General features: G+C 47.7%; 1 protein-coding gene across 15 annotated transcripts in view; it reads right to left on the bottom strand.

Annotated features, from left to right (window-relative positions):
* GRAMD1B (GRAM domain containing 1B) overlaps positions 1-21,174 on the bottom strand; it is a 274,580-nt gene that overhangs the window by 129,848 nt on the left and 123,558 nt on the right. For 10 of the 15 annotated variants that reach the window (XM_089334956.1, XM_089334918.1, XM_089334930.1 and 7 more), the window contains one exon: positions 7,161-7,238. In XM_089334956.1, coding sequence (XP_089191082.1) covers positions 7,161-7,238 — 78 coding nt within the window. Of the gene's footprint in view, positions 1-7,160; positions 7,446-21,174 lie in introns of those variants that run through there. The other 5 variants (XM_089334923.1, XM_051819265.3, XM_089334968.1 and 2 more) reach the window with 2 other exon arrangements.

The raw sequence follows: 21,174 nt of genomic DNA, 5'->3' as shown, positions 1-21,174 counted from the left end.
ACTATTCTACCCATTTTACAGATGAGGAAAGTGAGGCACAGAGGTGAAGTGACTTTGCCAAGATAGCACAGCCTGCAGTGGAACCACAATGAAACCAGTCAGGTACCGAGCCTCCAAACTTTGCTGCCCAAGCTGGAAACCTTAGGTTCATACAAAACAACCTCCCTGTTCCTGAGGTTAGGTTTTCTGTCAAATATACCTCCCCAGTGTCTTTTCGATCCTCATCACCCTAACTCAGGCAAATGCAATTCTGGTCTGAGCTTAAATGTTGCCGTGTCAGTGAGTCTCCCTATCCACCCAACTAGAATGGCCCCAACCCCTACTGAGCACCCTTTTTCATTTTCTTTATAGCAATTATTACTACTCCATGTTTTCTTATTTGCTTATTGTCTATCTCCCTTCCCTAGAAAGCAAGCACCAGGAGACAAAACAGTGGTTATCTTGTTCATAGCTGCGCCCCAATGCCTACAGAGTGGATAACAAGTAGTACAGGTGGAATATCCCTAACTCCAAAATCCAAAACGCAGAACTTCTGAGTGCTGACATGAGACCACAAGTGGAAAACTCCACACCTAGCCTCAAGTGATGAGTCACAGCTGAAACACAGATGCACTAAAAATACTGTATAAAATCACTTTCTTTTATTTTTAAGATTTATTTAAAAGTCAGAATTACACAGAGAGAGAAGGAGAGGCGCAGAGAGAGAGAGAGGTCTTCTATCCCCTGGTTTACTTCCCAACTGGCCGCAACGGCTGGAGCTGTGCCAATCTGAAGTCAGGAGCCAGGGGCTTCTTCCAGGTATCCCTCACAGGTACAGGGACCCAAGGACTTGGGCCATCTTCTACTGCTTTCCCAGGCCATAGCAGAGAGCTGGATTGGAAGTGGAGCAGCCAGGACTTGAACCGGCACCCATATGGGATGCTGGCACTGCAGGCGGCGGCTTTACACTATGCCACAGTGCCAACCCCTAAAATTACTATGTGTGTAAGGCACACAAGAAACCTAAGTGAACTTAATTTTTAGATTTGGTCCCCTCCTCAACATCTCATTGTGTGTATGCATGTATTCCAAAAGTCCAAAAATATCAAATCTGGCCGGCGCAGCAGCTCACTAGGCTAATCCTCTGCCTGTGGCGCCAGCACCCCGGGTTCTAGACCCAGTTTGGGCACTGGTTCTGTCCCGGCTGCTCCTCTTCCAGTCCAGCTCTCTGCTGTGGCCCGGAAGTGCAGTGGAGGATGGCCCAAGTGCTTGGGCCCTGCACCATAACTATGCCTTTCAAATAAATAAATAAATCTTTTTTTAAAAAAAATAATCAAATAAAGTCCATGTCTCTCACTGGGACCAAAGTGATTTTTTTTTCTCTCAAGTTATCTGGCAATAACGTGGTGCTATGGAGTGAATGTTTGTGTCCCGCCCTGAAATTCCTGTGTTGAAATTGTAACCCCCAATTCAATGGTGTTATGAGTGGGACCTTGGGAGATGAAGAGGTTATGAGGGCAAGGCTTTTTTTTTTTTTTTTTTTTGACAGGCAGAGTGGACAGTGAGAGAGAGAGACAGAGAGAAAGGTCTTCCTTTTGCCATTGGTTCACCCTCCAATGGCCGCCGCGGCCGGCACGCTGCGGCCGGCACGCTGCGGCCGGCGCACCGCGCTGATCCGATGGCAGGAGCCAGGAGCCAGGTGCTTTTCCTGGTCTCCCATGGGGTGCAGGGCCCAAGCACCTGGGCCATCCTCCACTGCACTCCCGGGCCACAGCAGAGAGCTGGCCTGGAAGAGGGGCAACCGGGACAGAATCCGGCGCCCCAACCGGGACTAGAACCCGGTGTGCCGGCGCCGCTAGGCGGAGGATTAGCCTAGTGAGCCGCGGCGCCGGCCAAGGGCAAGGCTTTCAAGCATGGGGTTTGTGAGCCTATAAGGGGCTGAAGAGAGATCAGCCTGAACTAAAACACCTTTTCTCAAAATCTCAGGGGTTTCCCACCATCAAGAAAGAACACCTACTCCTAACCACATCAGGATGTGTGGCAAGACCAGGCACCTGCCCGCCTGGCCCAAACTCATGTCTGGCCACTTGTTAGTGTACCCTGCTGCTAGGACATGATGCTGCAGCAACTCTGAAGTATTTGTGGTTCCTGAACAGGTCCAGCTTTCTCACGCCTCCGTGCTGATGTACTTCTTGTTCCCTCGCTGGGAATGCGGTCCCTGTGACAGACACCTACTCATCCTCTAGTTCCCGGCTGATGCACACTCTCTCTGGAGTCTTTCTGAATATTCTCCCAGGCCCGGCCTCCTCACAGGCAGAGGGGCTGTGTTATTTCTGGGCAAGTTTCTAAACTCTATTAAACCTCAGCTCCCTACTCTTTCATATGGAGATAACAGCACTTGCTTGATAGGGCTGTTCAGAGGATTATATTTAAAAATGTAGGCAACAGGCCAGCAAAGTGGCACAGGACATTAAGCCACTGCTTGTGACGCCAGCATCCCATTTCAGAGGGCTGGTTCAAGTCCTGGCTACTCTGCTTCCAGCAGCTTCCTACCAATGCAACTTGGAGGGTGTGGGGAGCAACTGGGAGCAACTCGGACTAGACTAAGTTACTGGAATTAAGACTTATTCTATGCATCTGCTCTCCCACAATATGGCGCTGGGAGAGGAGAAAACAGCTTCTACGCAGCTGCCTCTTGCCAACTTGAGTGATGACCTCCAGGAGCTGATCCTGCTCCTGATTGGAGGAGAGCAGCGTACTCGGCGTGTGGGTAGCAGAGTTGGGATTGGTGGAAGAGGACTATAAAGGAGGAGAGAGACAACATGCACCAGGAACATCTGAGGGAACACCTGTGCAGCCCCCGAGAGAGCCGGCCGGCGGTGTGCCGCTCCCCTGCGGAAGTGGGGAATGTGGCAGGGGGAACCACCCTTCCACGGAGGTGGAAGGGACGGTAGCCAACCCGGGAAGAACCAGCAGCAAACCCGGGGAGGGCCGAGCAGACGAAAGAACAGCGCAGGGTCCTGTGTCGTTCCTCCACGAAGACGGGGAGCGACATAATGGTGCCGTGACTCGGATATGAAGCCTAGGCAGGGTTTAGTGTCGTTCCTCCATGAAGAGGGGGAGCGACAGAGGGCAGCAGATAGCTCCAGCATTTGGGTCCTTGCCACTCATGTGGAAGACTGGGACAGAGTTCCTGGCTCCTGACATTGGCCCATCCCCCCCATGGCTGTTAGAGCTCTTTGGGGATTAAACCAGCAGAAGGAAGAGCCCTCTCTCTCTCTTGCTCGGTCCTACGAGATCCATTGTACAGGCTTAGGCAAACAGTAAGCACTTGGTAAACAAATTCTTAAGTTTTATTACCTTACACATAACTCCATATATCAATTCTTACATTGTGCTATACTTGCTTATTTACAAGTATATCTCCCCATGAGACAACAGGGCTCTTGAGGGGAAACAGTACACCTACTTAACCCTAGTGCCTATCTATGACATTTGCAAGTGCTCAACATGCTACATGTTCTTTCTGCTTCTGCTTCTTCAAGGACAGGGTATAGGCCTGTAAAGAAACAGTAAAATCTCCCAATAGCGAAAACAGTACTAGAAACTACTATTATTAAGTACCTACTAAGTACCAAGTACCCTACATACATTACCTCATTTATTCTTTACTGAATAATGTGACAGATGTAAGATTTACAAATGAGAAAACTAAGGTTGAATAAATCTAGTAATTTGCTTTAAAAAAAATGCAGTTGGGGCAGGCAGTCAGCCTACTGATTAAGATGCTGGTCTCCTACATTAGAATAACTGGGTTTTGCAGCTCAGCTCTGCCATCTGACTCCAGCTTCCTATTAACGAAGACACTGGGAGGCAGCAGTGATGGCTCAGGGATCAGGCTCCTGCCACCTATATGGGAGGTCTAGAATGACTTCCAATCTCCCTGCCTCCACCCTGGCCCAGCCCCAGCTGTTGCAGTCACTTAGGGAGTGAACCAGCAGATGAGAACTCCGTTTCTCTCCTCAAAACAAGTCTGTGTGTCTCTTTCTATAAGCTCTTACAAAATGCCCCTTTTCTTTCTTTCTTTTTTTTAAGGTGTTATTTATTTATTTATTTGAGAGGTAGCATTACAGACAGTGAGAGGGAGAGAGAAAGAGAGAGAGGTCTTCCATCTGCTGGTTCACTTTCCAAATGGTCACAATAGCCAGAGCTGAGCTGATCCGAAGCCAGGAGCCAGCTTCTTCCGGGTCTCCCACATGGGTGCAGGGGCCCAAGCACTTCCACTGCTTTCCTAGGCCATGGCAGAAAGCTGGATTGGAAGAGGAGGAGCCGGGACTAGAACTGGCATCTATATGGGATGCCAGCCCTGCGGGTGGAGGATTAACCTACTGTGCCACAGCATGGGCCCCACTCATTTTCTTAAATGTGCACTATGAAAAACAATTTTTCATGGATTTCATTTTTTTGCATCAAAATAAGTATGTTTAAAAATTTTCAAATTTATTTATTCAAAAGAATGATGTGTTTTTTTTAAAAGCTTTTAAAAAGATATATGTCTATTCAAAAAACAGAGTGACATACATAGAGAGAAAGAGACAGAGAGATCTCTCATTGGCTGATTAACTCCCTAAACAGCTACAAAAGCCAAGGCTGGGCCAGGCTGAAACCAGGAGCCAGGAACTCCGTCTAGTTCTCTCTCATAGGTGGTAGGGGCCCAAGCACTTGAACCATCTTCCACTGCTTTTCCAGGCACATTAGCAGGGAGCTGGGTCAGAAGTGGAGCAGCCAGGACTCAAACAAGCGCTCCGAAATGGGATGCTGGTGTTGCCAAGTGGTGGCTTAACCAGCTGCACCACGATGATGCCCCCCAAAATAAATTTATATTTTAATTCCGGTTTTTCCATGAATATTTTAAAGTACACTCATATTAAAATGGATATCTGGGGACTTTAAGTTTTTTAAGTGTCCCCTGACTTCATGGCTGAGTGTCCTGGAGCCCATCTCTCATATATGTTGGGGGAAGTTATGTACTGTACCACTAGAGATCTGGGGGAGATTACCCCCACCTCTGAGACAACCCCCACTTCCCAATAAGTGGATTATTTTCCTAAAATCAACTCTGCTCCCTGAAGCCACACCTGGCCAGGACTTGCCTGTCACTGTGCTGTTCCCCGGGGCCTTCCTTCAGGACAGATCGCTGACGTGAACAAGGAACCAAACTCTACCAAGTCCCTAGGGTCGGGCATCATGTGGAGGCATTTCCCCCACTGCCATAGGCACAGCCACGTACTGCACGTTCCCGTTAACGACTGCCTACGTGACAGTGGTCCCAAATATGTCCTACTGATATCACAGCCATCTAAATTGTGCAAGGACGCTCTGTGGAGTCTGCACAGAAAATCTCCCATGCACTTCTCACTAAGCAGCACGTGCCTGTTGTAGGACAGCTACGCCATCTCTAAATATATTCATTCTGAACCTTCTGCAGACTAGAGAAAGAAAACCCCAAGTCTTAGGAAGCCAGTGGAAAGTGTATCTTATCTGTAGGGTAAAATTTTCATCTTTGAAACAGAAAATCAATGTTAATTTTCTTTGCCTGCTCTGTGGAAGGAGCTCTGATTGTGAAACTGACCCATGGACTGCAGAATTAGAAGCAGCCACAGAACAGGGTCCATGTAACCAACTGCATGCCTAGCCGTTTTCGGGCTCTGATACTCACACCTGCTCCGCCTGACTCCCGGGGAGCGACAAAGAGTGAATGAGATGATGAGAGAAGGGCCTGGCCAGCAAAGGCGAGTGGGCTGGGGGAACTCTCTGGCCACTTCTGGTTCTGACAGTACAGCTGCTGAAATCCACAAGGCTGTGCTCTGGGGACTGGGAAGCTGCCATCAGATCAGAACTGATGGAGGCATCCTGATAAGAACAATTAGCCTGGGCCCCTGTGGCCCCACGTCTCCATATCCATTCAGTCTAAGCTGATGGGCTCCACAGTTCATTCTGGTTAATAACAAACAAATAACTGAGAACCGGGGCAGAACTCACTGGACTTTTTAATCTAAAGAGAAAAGGATCAGAGAGGTTCCCCACTCTGGCCCAGGACAGAACTCCCTTTGACCCACTGGCTGGCTTTAGCTTGAACACCTATATGGAGTGGAGAGCTATTAATTTGCCAGCCTTCTCTATGCAGCTCAACTGTAACACATGGAAGTTCTTAATCTGAAATCCCCGTGGCTGTAACTTCTACCCCCAGCTCTATTTCTTAGGCCTTCAGATACTTAAACAGTACTGTTAACATTCACCTTAAATTTTCTTCTCTAAGCTAACCCCCTTTCCTTCAACAAAACCTTATAATAACAAAGTTATCAACTTGACCTTTCTTTTCTGGACTCCAATGCATCTACACTCACTTGGTCACAATGCGCTAGATACAGCCAAACTAGGCCAGACTCCAGATTTTTTTTAAAACATACTTACCTTTTTTTTTTTTTAATTTATTTATTAATTTGAAAGAGTTACAGAGAAACAGACAGTGAGAGATCTTTTATCTGCTGGTTCATTCCCCAAATGGCTACAAAAGCTGAGGCTAGGCCAGGCCAAACCCAGGAGCCTGGAACTCCATTCAGGCCTCCCACATGGGTAGCAGGGGCCAGGCACTTTCCCAGGTGCGTTAGCAGGGAGCTGGATCAGAAGCCCAGCAGCTGGGACAATGCTAGCATCACAGACAGCAGATTAGCAAGTAGGAGTCTCCACGTTCTCACTGCATCCTCTCCACCTGGCCTCATTTGCCATTGACCTCTGAACACATAAAATCCAAACCACCCAGGCTGGTGGTCTGCTGCCATCTGACACCCACGCTCCATTGCAGGCCACACAACTTCCTTAGTCACCAACTACAAGCCCTTCTCCCCTCAATTCACACTGTCCCCGACTTGTAAGGCAAGACCCAAGTCCGAAGCCCACAGCAAAGTCTTTCCAACATACATGGTTTGCCACACATTGACTTTTCCCACTTAGATGAACGTCCTGCCTTTGTAATCTGTCTTTAAGCGAAGAGGTCTAGCACTCTCCCATTCCTCTGCACTTTCCCAGAGTTCCCGCCCAGGATATAAATGTGTTATCGGGCAAACATTGCACCCTCTCGCCTGCAGCCTCTGCCCCTCCTCCCCGTCATCTGCTCTTACCTTTCTTCCCGCGCTCGAGGGCTCAGGAACCTGCTGGCATCCTCCTCGTGGCTGCTCTGCAGGCTGCTCTGCTGGCTGCTGGGGAAAGACACAGGATGTGAACTATTAACGTGCAGCTCTTTCTCAATCCCAGGAGAAGGTCATTTAGACCTCAGCCAGACAACGAAATGCGGTTACAAAATGTGAGAGGCACAAGTTCCCCCGTGCGAGTTTAGCATGGCAAGTGCAGCACCGGTCAACGGCAGAGGAGACACAAGACACAAAGCAGTGAGAACTCCACCCATCACACACAGGGCCTGCCTGCTCCCAGATCCAATGAAAGAGCCCGCCCTGCCACCGTGCCCCTCCCTGGCTAGATATACTCACACCTCCCTCCAAAAGCAAAGCCCTAGCAATCTCTGATGGGATAGTTAATAATCCCATTTCCCCGCAGCTCCCCCAGAGGTCTATCTCTAGGAACTGGTGCAGCCTTGGAAAGGAAGGAGTTTGGAAGGGAGTGGGGGGGTGGGGAATTCTAATACACCCTAAAGCTTCCTTGGGTCAGGGGTCACCTGGTTGGCCTGAGCCTCCAGGGAAGGCTGGGGGAGGGGGGACAGAAGAAGGAGTGAAGGGTGAGTCCCTGGGCTCCAGAAAGCCCTGTGGACCAGATGCCCCCGAACTCCCATTCCTAGTCAGTCCTGGAAGAAGCCGTACATGAAGGGCATGTGCAGGAAAGCAGCATTTCAATAACAAGGGAAAGAACAGCTGTTCAGACACCCGAGGACGTGAACGGTCTGTGCAGCTGAGGGTTAAATAATTTTTAAAAAAGATTTTATTTATTTATTGAGAGGTAGAGTTACAGACAGAGAGAGGGAGAGACAGAAGAGAGAGGTCTTCCATCCGCTGGTTCACTCCCCAACTGGCTGCAACAGCCGCAGCTGTGCCGATCCAAAGCCAAGAGCCAGGCAGGAACTTCTTCCGGGTCTCCCATGCGGGTGCACGGGATCAAGCACTTGGGCCATCTTCTCCTGGTGATGGCTCAACTGTTGGGTCCCTGCCACCATGCGGGAGACTCATCAGATGAGTTTGCAGCTTCTGGCTTCAGCCTGGCTCAGCCCTTGCTGAATCAGTAGATGGGAGACGGACCTCTCTCTCTCTCTCTCTCCTTCTCTGTTTCTTTCTCCTTCCCCGTATCTTTCAAATGAATAAGAAGTTATAGAGATCAAAGCAAAAAAAATGGTTTCTATTGCCATCAATGTCACTATAACCAAGGCTACAGTGCAAACAAAACTTTCTTTGTTCTGGTGCACTGGTCTCTATAGACTATAGCCTACTGCTTCAACCAGAACAGGGTAGACTATAAACTCTGAATGATCACGTGGATGGAGCAAGTGCCTGTTCCAGGGCTGTACACTCTCGGCCAGGAGATCATATGACATTTTGTGGTGACAGTTGTAACCATGCCCTCAACATTCTGTTCTTCCAGCAAGAAATAAATGACTTAGAAGCAGTTGACATCAATCCTCACACACACAAGAAGCCACACATACACCCACCAGAAACCACAGTAGTGCCTCGCACAAGGCTCCAGCTGCTTGGCTAAGTGTGCACACAATCCTTTTCACTTTCCTTAACACAAAGCACTGTTTCACGGCTCAGTCACCCATTCCATTTCACCAGCTCTTGTGAGGGGGACAGGCCTATTGAGAACTCCTCATAACTAAACTTCACTATGATGTTGTCAGCCATGCAATTTATCACTTGAACCTGAGCTTTTATATGCACTGAGCACTGAGCGCTATCCTGGGATAAGTGCTATTCCACAGCAGGCATCCCATGGACAGCTAGAACTCAAACTCCAAGCAGACACATCAAGTGAAGAGGAGAGGGGCCGGCACTGTGGCGTAGCAGGTAAAGCCTCTGCCTGCAGTGCCGGCATCCCATACGGGCATCGGTTCGAGTCCCAGCTGCTCCACTTCTGATCCAGCTCTCTGCTATGGCCTGGGAAACCAGTAGAAGATGGCCCAAGTGCTTGGTCCCCTGCACCCATGTGGGAGACCCGGAAGAAGCTCCTGGCTCCTGGCTTCAGATTGGCGCAGCTCCAGCCATTGTGGCCGATTGGGGAGTGAACCAGTGGATGGAAGACCCCTCTCTCTGCCTCTCCTTCTCTCTGTGTGTAACTATGATCTTCAAATAAATAAATAAATCTTAAGAGAGAGAGAGAGAGAAGAGAGAAGAGAGAAGAGAGAAGAGAAGAGAAGAGAAGAGAAGAGAAGAGAAGAGAAGAGAAGAGAAGAGAAGAGAAGAGAAGAGAAGTCTATGCCATGGGCAGCACACCTGTAGCAGGGAGGGAGAGAGGACATCTGGAGCCCGGGACTTCATACCATTTCCAATCGTCAGTAGGCTCAACCAACCCACAGACCCGATCAGTCTTACAGCCTTTTCAAGGAAGAGGTCAAACTTGATCTCATTCAATCCAGAATGGGCTGGCTCTTCCTATCCCCCTCTCCCTCCTCCTGGCAATCTTAAAATTAGGCTAACAGGAGCAGGCATTCAGCCCAGAGATTAAGATGCCCACATTCCACATGAGAGTATTAGATTTAATTTCCAGCTCCAGCTTCTAACTCCAGCTTCCTGCCAATGCAGACCCTGGGAGATGGCAGTGACGGCTCAAGTGACTGGCTTCCTGCCACCCCTGTAAGAGACCTGGATTGCATTCCAGGCTTCTGGTTTCGGCCCTGGCCTAGCCCCAGTCATTGCAGACATCTGGAGAATGAACCATTGGATGGGAGTTCTCTCTGGTTTTCTCTCTCTGTATATCTGCCTCTCAAATAATTAAGTAATTTCTCAAAATTAAGCTAGTAAAGGAGGCTCCTAGAGCTAACTGCCAATGTACCATGTTTCAGAAATATTCTGAGCAGATAGTAGCAAATCATCCCACTAGATGGCACTGTTGACTTCCAAACCAGAAATGCAACCAGGCTGAGCAAACTGGAGCACCGAATCGGGGCCAACCTTCTCGCGCCCCCTTCTGTCCTTGGCTTTGCTTAGAAAGCAGTTCAGCTGGTGGAGAGTACAGCAACACTGAGTCACCTTCAGACTGTTTCTTGATTCTAAATCATGAAGAAACACCAACCAGCATGCATTTGAGAAGTACTTACATAAAGCTCCCTATGTGCGCATGCTCCAACAAGTGGCATCTTCAAGGCAATGCTGGTTAAGGGTTTAAACTCTTGGTATGTGCTGCCTGGATTTACATCCAAGCTCCTCCACTTCCCAGTTATGTGACCCTGAGCAATTCAGCTCGTCACTCTCCTTATCGACAGAATGGAGACAGGTGTTAATGATCACCCTTACCTTGTGGGGCTGTTGTGAAACTTGAAGAATGGACACATAGGAAGTGCACAGAACAAGGCTTGCACATACGATCTGCTACAGAAATGCTTACCGGTCACTATCATGTGCAAAGCATCATTTTGCAGATTATGGGGCAACAAAGACATGAATAATCAGATAAGCATCCTGCTCTCCAGGTATTTACAACCTGGGAAGTAAGATTCAGCATAAATAACTACATTTCAAAGTACAAAATGACAACTCTCACAAGTATGTATTAGATGTTATGGGAACCCAAAATCCAAGAAGGTCACATCCTTCCGGTGCCAGTAAGAGCAGACAGTCTTGACAACAAGATTTGGTGCTGACACTTAAAAGTGGATAGAGAAGCTGGTTCTGTGGCGTAGTGGGTAAAGCCGCCGCCTGCAGTGCTGGCGACCCATATGGGCGCCGGTTCGAGTCCCAGCTGCTCCACTTCTGATTCAGCTCTCTGCTATGGCCTGGGATAGCAGCAGAAGATGACCCAAATCCTTGGGCCTCTGCACCCACATGGGAAGACCTGGAGGAAGCTCAGGAAGCTCCTGGCTCCTGAGTTTGGATTGGCGCAATCATTGAGGCCAATTGGGGAGTGAACCAGCGGATGGAAGACCTCTCTCTTTCTCCTTCTCTCTGTAACTCTGACTTTCAAATAAATAAATACATCTAAAAAAAAAAAAAGTGGAACAATTCAGGACAAGCAGAAATAAGGAGAGGCACCACTTTTCATGTCCAAGCACTGTACCAGGAGATGTAGATGTAAAGATAATTATGACATGGTCCCGCCAGCAAAGAGCTGATGATAGGAGGGAGATGCAGTCACTGTGTCTGGTGGTAGGGCAACACCGGGGAGATGGACATGGTGCAGGTGGCGAGCACCTGTTGAAAAGTTTCAGAAAACACATCAGAGAGGTGGACACCGCACTGGAGGACCAAAAATAAACGAAAGGTGATAACAGGCATGGGTGTTTGCCCGGGCGAGGGTCTGGTCCTCTGCCCTCCCATGTTTGGAATTTACCTTTTAACAGTCTTAAAGTCAGGAAAAGAAACCTACAAAGGATCTAGAATGACTGCCTGGCACGAGATCACTTAAACAGGGCTTAACATCACCACAAAGGGAAACTGTGTAAGCATCTGCTTACCATTGCCCCAAGATAGCGAGACAAAGCAGTGGCGTGACTTAAATCCCTCCTCTTGTGAATCCAATAAAAATCACTGTACAGTTACACTTGGGGACCCTGGACTGCACTCCTAAGTAAGATAGGGGAAGCCCCTCTGAAAATTTCATGGAAGTTGCAGCAGAATCCTGGTTTTATTCTCCACCAGTGTGCTAGCGTAGGGGCTTATCCTAGAGGTCATTAGCTCCAGCAGCACAGGAGAGGGCTGGGAAAAACTCATCCTCCTCTGAGCCAAGCCAACCTCCAGAAAGCAGGATTCCAGGAGGCTGAGACCAAGAAGCTCTGGGAGTGGCAGGCAAATCCACTGATCTCCCTGCCACCCTCCTCCCATTCTGGACATGCACAGGAAGGGCAGGCTAAACCCCCAAGCCACCAGGAATGGCCTTCTGCCCTCTGAAAGTCATAGCTTCACTGCTGGGCAGTTGGGATTGGCAACCTTTCTGTGCAGGAACTTAGTGGAACTGGTTCTTTCTCACCCAGGCAACACTAAGGGGTCACAGCCTCTGAGCCCAGGAAAGGTTCTGTGAGATGCAGGTGGTCCCAGGTAGTTACAGGGGCGTGCAAAGTGGAATTTACTATTTCCAGAGATCAAAGAAAACTTCACATTTACTCACACTAAGACTGCCTAGACTCACGTACGGCATTTCTTTGCTTTTGGCTGTGAGCAATCTAGTGTGTTATGAACAATTATCTCATGATAATTGGAAGCTTCAAAGGGCTCCAAGTAGCAGCAGATGTCTTTGACTTAAAAAAAATGAGGAAATAAATTCTTTCAGACAGTGGATTTAAGTAGAGATAGCATGGAGACAGACATGGGTATTTTTCTTATGGCCAAATATCCTTGGTGGATTCATTAATGTTTTCTTAGCGTATTTCTCTGAAAAACAGGGACTTGTAACTACTCACAGCTTCATCTGCAATTACAGATTGGTGTTGAGAATTAAGTTGTGAGTGGTCCAATCACAATATCCGAGTTCAGGAGATACAAGTTCCAGCCCTTTATATTGGGGGGAAAAAAGAGATTTATTTATTTATTTGGAAGACACAGTGAGACACACATCTGCTGATTCATTTTCCAAACGGGTCAGTCTGAAGGCAGGAGCCTGGAACTCCATCCGGGTCTCCCCCGTGGGTGGCTGGAGCCCAGGTACTTGGGTCATCGGCTGCTGCTTTCCCAGGCACATTCGCAGGCTGGTGAATCAGAAGCGAAGCAGCTGAGACTCAAACCGGGACTCCAATATGGGGCGCTGGCATCTCGGGCAGCGATGTCACCTACTGCATCACAGCCCCGATGTTCTAGTCTTGACTCTGCATTCTGCACGAGGAAATTGGGCAAGTGATTTTACCTGGAATTCTCAATGCTGGATATGGGTGTCATGCCTTACAAGCCTGCAGTGAGGATTACAAACAAGTCAAACATGCCAGCGCTCGGCACCTGCACCATAAAAGCACAATGGTACTCAGGAGTCACAGTTAAGCTGGGCAGATGGATATTTCAAAAACGAAGATAGAGAGGATCTGCAGTGGTGCCGATGCTGAGAGCCACTGACCCGAGAAGCAGGGCCACAGTGTCTCGGACAAGAGATGGCTGAGTTTTCTTGTTGAAGTACTTCCACGCGTGAAAGGACTGTGACATTCACCATTTCAGGTTAAGGAAGGTGCACAGGGGAAGAAGAGGCAGGTCACAAAGAAGTGGGAAAGAAAGAAAAAATCGTTTGTTTCTCACCTGGCAAGCAAGTATGGGAAAGTCTAAGAATAGAAAATCAGTGAACAGATGTGATTGGGGCCCGGCTAATGACTGCCAGCTTCTTACACAACACACCTCAATATACTCAAATACCACTTAGAAAACAACACGCTCTGGGTGAAAACCCATCATCTGTCTACCAAGTTAGCCAGACTGCGTCTGCTTAACGACTCCCACGGGAACCTGAAGCAAGGTGGGTGGCTGCTCAATCCAGCAATCCAGCTAAACACCTAACCCACTACAACCCACAGACTCTTCTCTGCTTAATAGCTCTTTCGCCTCTAAACATGCCCAGGTCTGTCTGAAAAAGAAAATCTCTCACCTCCCGTGTTTTCCTTCTCCTCATGACCACTTCATTGAAGCAATACACTACTTAGCGACTCCGAATTTCCATCAGAACCACATCACATTAGGGGCTGGTGTCACGGTACAGTGGGTTAAACCACCATCTGCAAATCCAGCATCCCGTACGAGCACCGGTTCAAGTCCCGGCTGCTCTCTTTCCAATCCAGCTCCCTGCTCATGTACTTGGGAAAGCAGCAGAAGATGGTGCAAGTCCTTGGGCTCCTGCCACCTCTGGGAGACACCTGGATGGAGTTTCGGGCTCCTGCTTCAGTCTGGCTGAGCCCTGACCGTTTTGGCATTTAGCAAGTGAACCAGCAAATGGAAGATATCTCTCTCTCCTTTCCCCTCGCTTTCTCCCTCCCTCTCTACCTCTCTGTGTAACTCAGCCTTTCAAATAAATAAATAAATATATTTTTTAAAGAAATCACAATAAACTCAGAAGCCTTGCTATGCAGATTCCTTGGTTCCTCCCCAGGCTTTTTTTTTTTTTTTTTTTTTTTTTTTTTTTTTTTTTTTGACAGACAGAGTTAGACAGCGAGAGAGAGAGACAGAGAGAAAGGTCTTCCTTCCGTTGGTTCACTCCCCAAATGGCCGCCACAGCCGGCACGCTGCGCCAATCCAAAGCCAGGAGCCAGGTGCTTCCTCCTGATCTCCCATGCGGGCGCAGGGCCCAAGCACTTGGGCCATCCTCCACTGCCTTCCCGGGCCACAGCAGAGAGCTGGACTGGAAGAGGAGCAACTGGGACAGAATCCGGCGCCCCAACCGGGACTAGAACCTGGGGTGCTGGCGCCACAGGCGGAGGATTAGCTTAGTGAGCCGCGGCACCGGCCTCCTCCCCAGACTTAAACAGAGTCTGAACATGTCCAGCAGTATTTATTTATTAATTTTCATTTTATTTGAAAGTCAGAGAGACACACGGACATCTTCTCTCCATTAATTCACTCCTCCATCCCCACCCAATGCCCACAACAGCCATGGCTGGACCAGGCCAAAGCCAGGAGGCTGGAATTCAATCTGGATCTCCCACATAAGAGGAGGGAACCAAGTACTTGAGCCATCAATCAGCTGCCTCCCAGGATGTGCCCTGGGAGGACTCTGGAAGGAACTCTGATGTGGGCATCGTAAGCAGGGACTTAAGCTGCTGCACCACACGCTTGCCCCCACTTCCCAGTGACTTTGGGGACAACAAGGATTGAGGCTGCCTGGGCTTTACACTTGATGCTTTCACCTCCTCACCATCGATTCATAAATTAATCCATTGCAGTCTGGACCCTATGCCCACGACTGCTTGACTAAGCCAACTGACAGTTGTTCATCTTCATCATTTGACTACCTAGTGATTATTCTCATTATTATTATCTTTATTTTAAGATTTGCTTACCCATCTGAAAGGCAGAGATACAGAGAGAGAAGGAGAGAGAAATCTTCCATCTGCTGGTTCATTCCCCAAATGGCCACAATGACCAAGGATGGGCTAGGCTGAAGCCAGGAGCCAGGAGCTTCCTTTGGGTCTCCCACATGGATGCAGGGGCCCAAGCACCTGGGTCGTCCTTAGCTGCCTTCCCAGGCACACCAATAGGGAGCTGGATGGGAAGTGAAGCAGCCAGGACTCGAACTTGCACCCATATGGGATGCCGACACCGTAGGTGGAGGCTTAACCTGCTGCGCCACAGCGCCTGCCCCAATTATTCCCATTATAAAAAGTCCACCCTTCTTGCCTTCTGTGACACCACTCTGTTCTCATCTATACTTATCTATACTTCTGATATTCTCCTCTTTTTTTTTAGGAACTGTCATCACTTGATCCTGAAGTGTTTCCCAGGACTCATTCTGCCACTCATTTAATAACTTACCAAGTGTCAACTACATACTAGACACTATTCTAGAATCTGGACACTGGGGTAGAAAAGTCAACAAAATGGATGAGGTCCCTGCTCTCAAGGACTTTGCATCCTATTAGGTTCCTTCCTCCTGCTTCCACCAGGAAGCCTGTTACACCGACCTCTGCAACCGTTATCAACATGCAATGCAGTAACAGTGTGCATTCATGAGAGAGGTATATAGTTCTCATCAGATTTGTAAATATGCTGTGATCCATAGAAGGTGAAGATTCCCCACAGTACACCCCCTTGGGGCTTTCATCCACACCTAAGGCTTCAATTACAATAGACATACTGGCGCCTCGCACAGACAGCAGGGAAGACACCTGAGCTGCCCGGTACAGTGGCTGTGGTTGTACAGATTTAAGTTAATTAACAATTCAGTCCCATAGTTGAACTAGTCGCCTTTTAGGTACTGAATATCCACAGGTGACCAGTGGCTTCTGTAAGGACAGTGCAGAAAGAGATCATTTCATCATTGCACAAAGCTTTATTGGACAGCATGGGTGTAGAAGCTTCCGGAAGTAACCTAGGGTTTGACTCCAGCTCTGCCACTTGTTTGCTGAGTAAATCAGAGCCAACTACTAAACCTCTCTGTACATTCTCATCCTTGTATGTGTTAACATGTGAGTACAGATGGCTCCTGACTTAAGACTGTCTGACGAATGATTTTTCAATTTTATGATGGTGGGAAAAAGATACATATTCAGTAAAAGCCATACTGCTCTGAATTCTGAAGTCTGACCTTGTCTCAGGTTAACAATACACAGGTAGGGTCCCATCAGCACCATGACCAAGAAGGGAACTGATAACATTCTACAGCGCGCTGTGCCACGGAGCCAGGATGGTCAGTCCGTGAGGTGTATTAGACACATTTTCAACTCATTCTGTTCTTAGTTGATCATGGATTCATGGGGCTATAAGCACATTCGGTGTTGAGGAGCATCTGTAATTGCACAGACCTGTTACGAGGATCAAATGAGTTAATAACAAGGAGCACCTAACACAAGGCTTGGCAGATGGCAGGTACCCAGCAGACAGGAATAGTACGTAGGTTTATTCCCCTATTGTCTGCAGCAGAACCAAGCTCTCTTACATGCCCAAGAGGAATCTCAATCTGAGCATGACTAATACCAAATTCACCATATTTTCCCCACTAGTACAGACTTCCACAAACTAGCAATGTACCCCTCACGTCAGACCCACACCAAGTCCTCCTGACTCCACTTCCTTCTGCCTCCCAAGTCCACACCCTCCACTCATCACTCCTGCTGCTACTGTCATCGCTCAGCCACAATTACTTTAACAGGCTCCTAACCACTCTTTCTGTTGCCAATCAGGCCCCTCTCCGGTCCACCCTTGACACTGATACAATAATCTTACTGACATATAGATTTTATCATGTCTATCCCTAACTTAAAATCCTCAGGCTTCCCAAAATTTCAGAATAAAAATTTCCACAACAAAAGCCTCAAAACTTAACTGCTAACTCACTTCCCTCATCTCTCACGTCCACTGCCCACTCCAGTCACACTACCTGCCTTGTCCCTTGAATTTGTTCTTTTCTTGTCCTAGCAGGATTGTGGAAGCAATACAGGTCAGGGATTGAGCCCGAGGGCTCTCGCTTGAGGCTGCCTGCATTCAAATCTTGACTCTTCCTCCCCTGCTACTCAATTTCTACCTCTATAGAATGGGGGAGATAGTATCTACTGGGTGTCATAAGAATTAAATAAAGGAATGCTCATAAGATACTTGAAAAGGCATCTGGAACTGAGTAGACAGTGTTACAGCTATTATTATCTTTCCAAAACGACACCTTTTTAGGGAAATCTTCCTTGGTAGCACATTACAGGCCTGTATAACAGCGTGCATTACCCTTTGTCATACGATTATCCTAGTCTTTGAGATTCAGTGATTAATGCTGTGCCTTCCTTGACCTATTACTGCACTATAAGGCATCTGAAAGCAAAGATCCTATTTCAATTGTCATTTCTTTCAATGCCCAGTGCCTAGCACACATTGGGTGTGCCACATGGATCTGATAAATGAATGTGGAGATATGTAACCCTGTTCTGTCTTGCTCAGCTCCCCTGGGTATTCCCTGTTTAGTCCAGAAAGACATCCCGTTGGGAACACTGAAATCAGCATTGAGTGCATTTTCTCTTCCTATTCATCAACAGTTTCTGAATGCCTGTGTGGAAAATACGCTGCTAGGACCTCCTGGATGTGTTGGGCACAGTCTGTAATCTCAAGAAGCCCAGTACTCAGTTGGAACGCCTCATCCAGTACTGTTTCCGATGACTGTGTTGAAAGCACTGGGGATAGGATTTGGAGAATTCAGCTTCAATTAGCCATAGGTGGACTTTTGAAATTAAGAAGCAACTGCAACAAAACCCACTTGTATCCCCCAAACACACACCAGCATACTCCTGTGCCAAAGCTGTGGTCCAACACTCAATTACCCAACTTGAGGAAGCTCTATCTCGTGTTCAACAGTGCCTCCCTCAGAAGGTGGGCTGGACAGAACGTGGTTTTCCAAACAGACATTGTTGGTGAAAGGTAGTAGAAAAAGAAACACAAGTCTGGGATTTTTCTTTTGTTCATTCCTTCCTTTCCAAATTGCCTAGTAGTTTAAATTTTCATGGCAATTCTTGGGTCTCACGAGTACATATAATCAAGTTCTGATTGGGGGAAAAATTAAATGTTCTCTATAATGCCTTGTTCTAAGATACTTTCAAAAGGGCAAGAGATCCCTTACCCACAATAAAATTCTAGGTCTCCAACCACAATTAAAAAGACTATACTTACCCCATTTCAGATTTCAAGCAAGTTTTAAAGAAAGGGAGCAAGGTGAACTTGTGTCATCTCCAATGCTCTTTGCTCTTAGCTGAAGGGCCTACTCTACATTTCTCTTATTTCCCACATCCTCATAGCTAGCCTCCTTGGCCCTGTCCCCACTCAGCTTCACAGTGAAATCTCAGGAACTCTTAAGAGAACAAATACAAATGAACCAGGATACTTAAGAGTAAATGTTTACTGAGGAGGGAATGCACTCAACCAACTCGCTTCCCAGAACTTGCAGTCTGTGAAGGTTGTCAAAACCCTGGGCTATGGAGTCTCAAGGCCAGCCTTCCTGTACCGCCCCAACCCCATGCCACCCTTTCCTTCCTCCCCACACCCCGGTGCCCACCCCTACAAGGAGAAAGTCCCTTGCTTCGCAATCCAGAGATCCACACTGGAGGGAAAAAAGGCAGTGCTTGAGAGCTGCTGAAAGTTCTCATACCCAGAGCGAGCCAGGAGTCACTTCAAGCACAGAGAACTCCAAATCTAACTGTGGACTGGACGATCTGATTGACCTGAATCCCTTTAGCTAAACTGCTCAGAATGAGGAGTTCAAGTTCCTTCTCCATGGACTTCCTCGTTCCCACAAGGGCAAGCCAGGACACACCGACAGGCTACACTTCTGTTCCCTACAATGTCCCAAATTCCTCTCCACTGAGAACTTTCTTTTTTTTCTTTTTTTTTTTTTTTAAGATTTATTTATTTTACTTGAAAGTCACAGTTACAGAGAGGAGAGGCAGAGAGAGAGAGAGAGGTCCTCCATCCATTGGTTCACTCTCCAGATGGCCGATCCGAAGGCAGGGGCCAGGAGCCTCCTCTGGGTCTCCCACGTGGGTGCAGGGGCCCAAGGACTTGGGCCACCTTCTACTGTTTTCCCAGGCCATAGCCGAGAGCTGGATCGGAAGCGAAGCAGCCAGGACTCGAACCGGTGCCCATATGGGATGCCGGCCCTGCAGGCAGCAGCTTTACCCGCCATGCCACAGCGCTGGCCCCGAAAACTCTTAAACTAAATTCTCAACTGTCATGCTTTAGAAGATACAACTAAGCACCACTTGTCTCCTAACGAATGAATGAATGAATGTATGTGTGTGTGTGTGTGTGCGTGCGTGTGTCTAAGACAGAATTCAAGCCAAACAAACAGCATTTTAGGCTGTTTTGCTACAGAAAAAAAAAGTATGTGCTTCTGGAAATTGAGAAAGACCTAAGGAACCCCTCCCTCCAAGGAACTGGAGAATTGGCCTATAAACCGCTGTTTCCTGGTGCCTTTTTGACTTCACTTCTTCTACCCTCTCTGAAAAGCTGTTCCTGGAGTTTCTTCCACTTCTCCTTCTCCTCTCACACCACACACTCTCCCCCGGTGATCCCATCCAAAGCCATGGCTTCAACAGAAACCCACAGCTTCATTCTAAAATCTAGATCTCCAGTTCCAGCTGCTCTGCCAAGCTCCAGTTCCCTGGATCCAACAACTGACAAGACACCAGTAAACCTTGCCTTGCTACACTCCTCCAACAGCACGTCCAAAACCACCCCTGCTTCCCTGCACGCCCCTCACCTCTCCCAAACAATTCCTATCTGCTTCCCTGGGCTTAGTCACCTGTATCTCCATCCTTCCATGTAGTTGTGCAAACAAGGAAGTTCAGAAATAGTTCTGCACTCCCTACCTCCACTCTGTCCTGGAGCTATCTTGCTCCTATCTCCTAAATACCTTTCACATTCCTCCTTTCCTCTTGACTCCTCACGTGCCAGTCCTGGTACAAAGACCAGCCCCACACTGGCTGCGTAAGAATTAGCTGGAAAGTTTTTCTTTTTTTTAGAAAACTTTTATTTAAAAATATAAATTTCAAAAATACAACTTTTGGATTATAGTGGTTCTTCCCCCCATAACCACCCTCCCACCAGCAAACCATCCCATCTCCTACTCCCTCTCCCATCCCATTCTTTATCAAGATTCATTTTTAATTATCTTTAAATACAGAAGATCAACTTAGTAAAGTACTATTTGAATACTGTTTTTACCATTAATTCACATAGTACAACACATTAAGGACAGAGGTCCTACATGGGGAGCAAGTGCACAGTGAGTTCCGTTGTTGATTTAACAATTGACACTCTTATTTATGGCGTCAGTAATCACCTGAGGCTCTTGTCATGAGCTGCCAAGGCTATGGAAGCCTCTTAAGTTCACAAACTCTGACCTTATTTAGACAAGGCCATAATCAGAGTGGAAGTTCTCTCCTCCCTTCAGAGAAAGGTACCTCCTTCTTTGATGGCCAGTTCTCTGGAAAGTTTTCCTAAAAATTGGTTGGTGAGGTGGGCCTTTGGAATAGCAGTTAGGATGCATGCATTTCATATCAGAGTGTCTGGGTTCCAGTCCCAGCTCTGCTCCCAGTTCCAGCTTCCTGTTAGATGCACCAATGGCTCAAGTACCTGGGTCCCTGTCACCCACGTGGGAGACCTGGATTGAGTTCCCAGCTCCTGGTTTCATGGCTTCAGCCTGGCCCAGCTCTGGTTGTTGCAGGTATGTGAGGAGAGAACTAGTGCCTGAGATCCCTCTCTCTTTCTCTCTCTCTCTTCCCCTTCCCTTTTCAAATAAAATAAATAATTTTTAAATAAAATAAAATAAAAATAGGTTCTTACCCCCTCACTTATCCTGAATTCTGATTCAGACTAT

The sequence above is a fragment of the Oryctolagus cuniculus genome, chromosome 1, assembly GCF_051225735.1.
Source record: "Oryctolagus cuniculus isolate XC-2025 breed Fujian yellow rabbit chromosome 1, ASM5122573v1, whole genome shotgun sequence".
NCBI classification, from domain to species: domain Eukaryota; kingdom Metazoa; phylum Chordata; class Mammalia; order Lagomorpha; family Leporidae; genus Oryctolagus; species Oryctolagus cuniculus.
The sequence above is the reverse complement of the archived record's forward strand: the minus strand, read 5'-3'. Positions and strand labels throughout refer to the sequence as shown.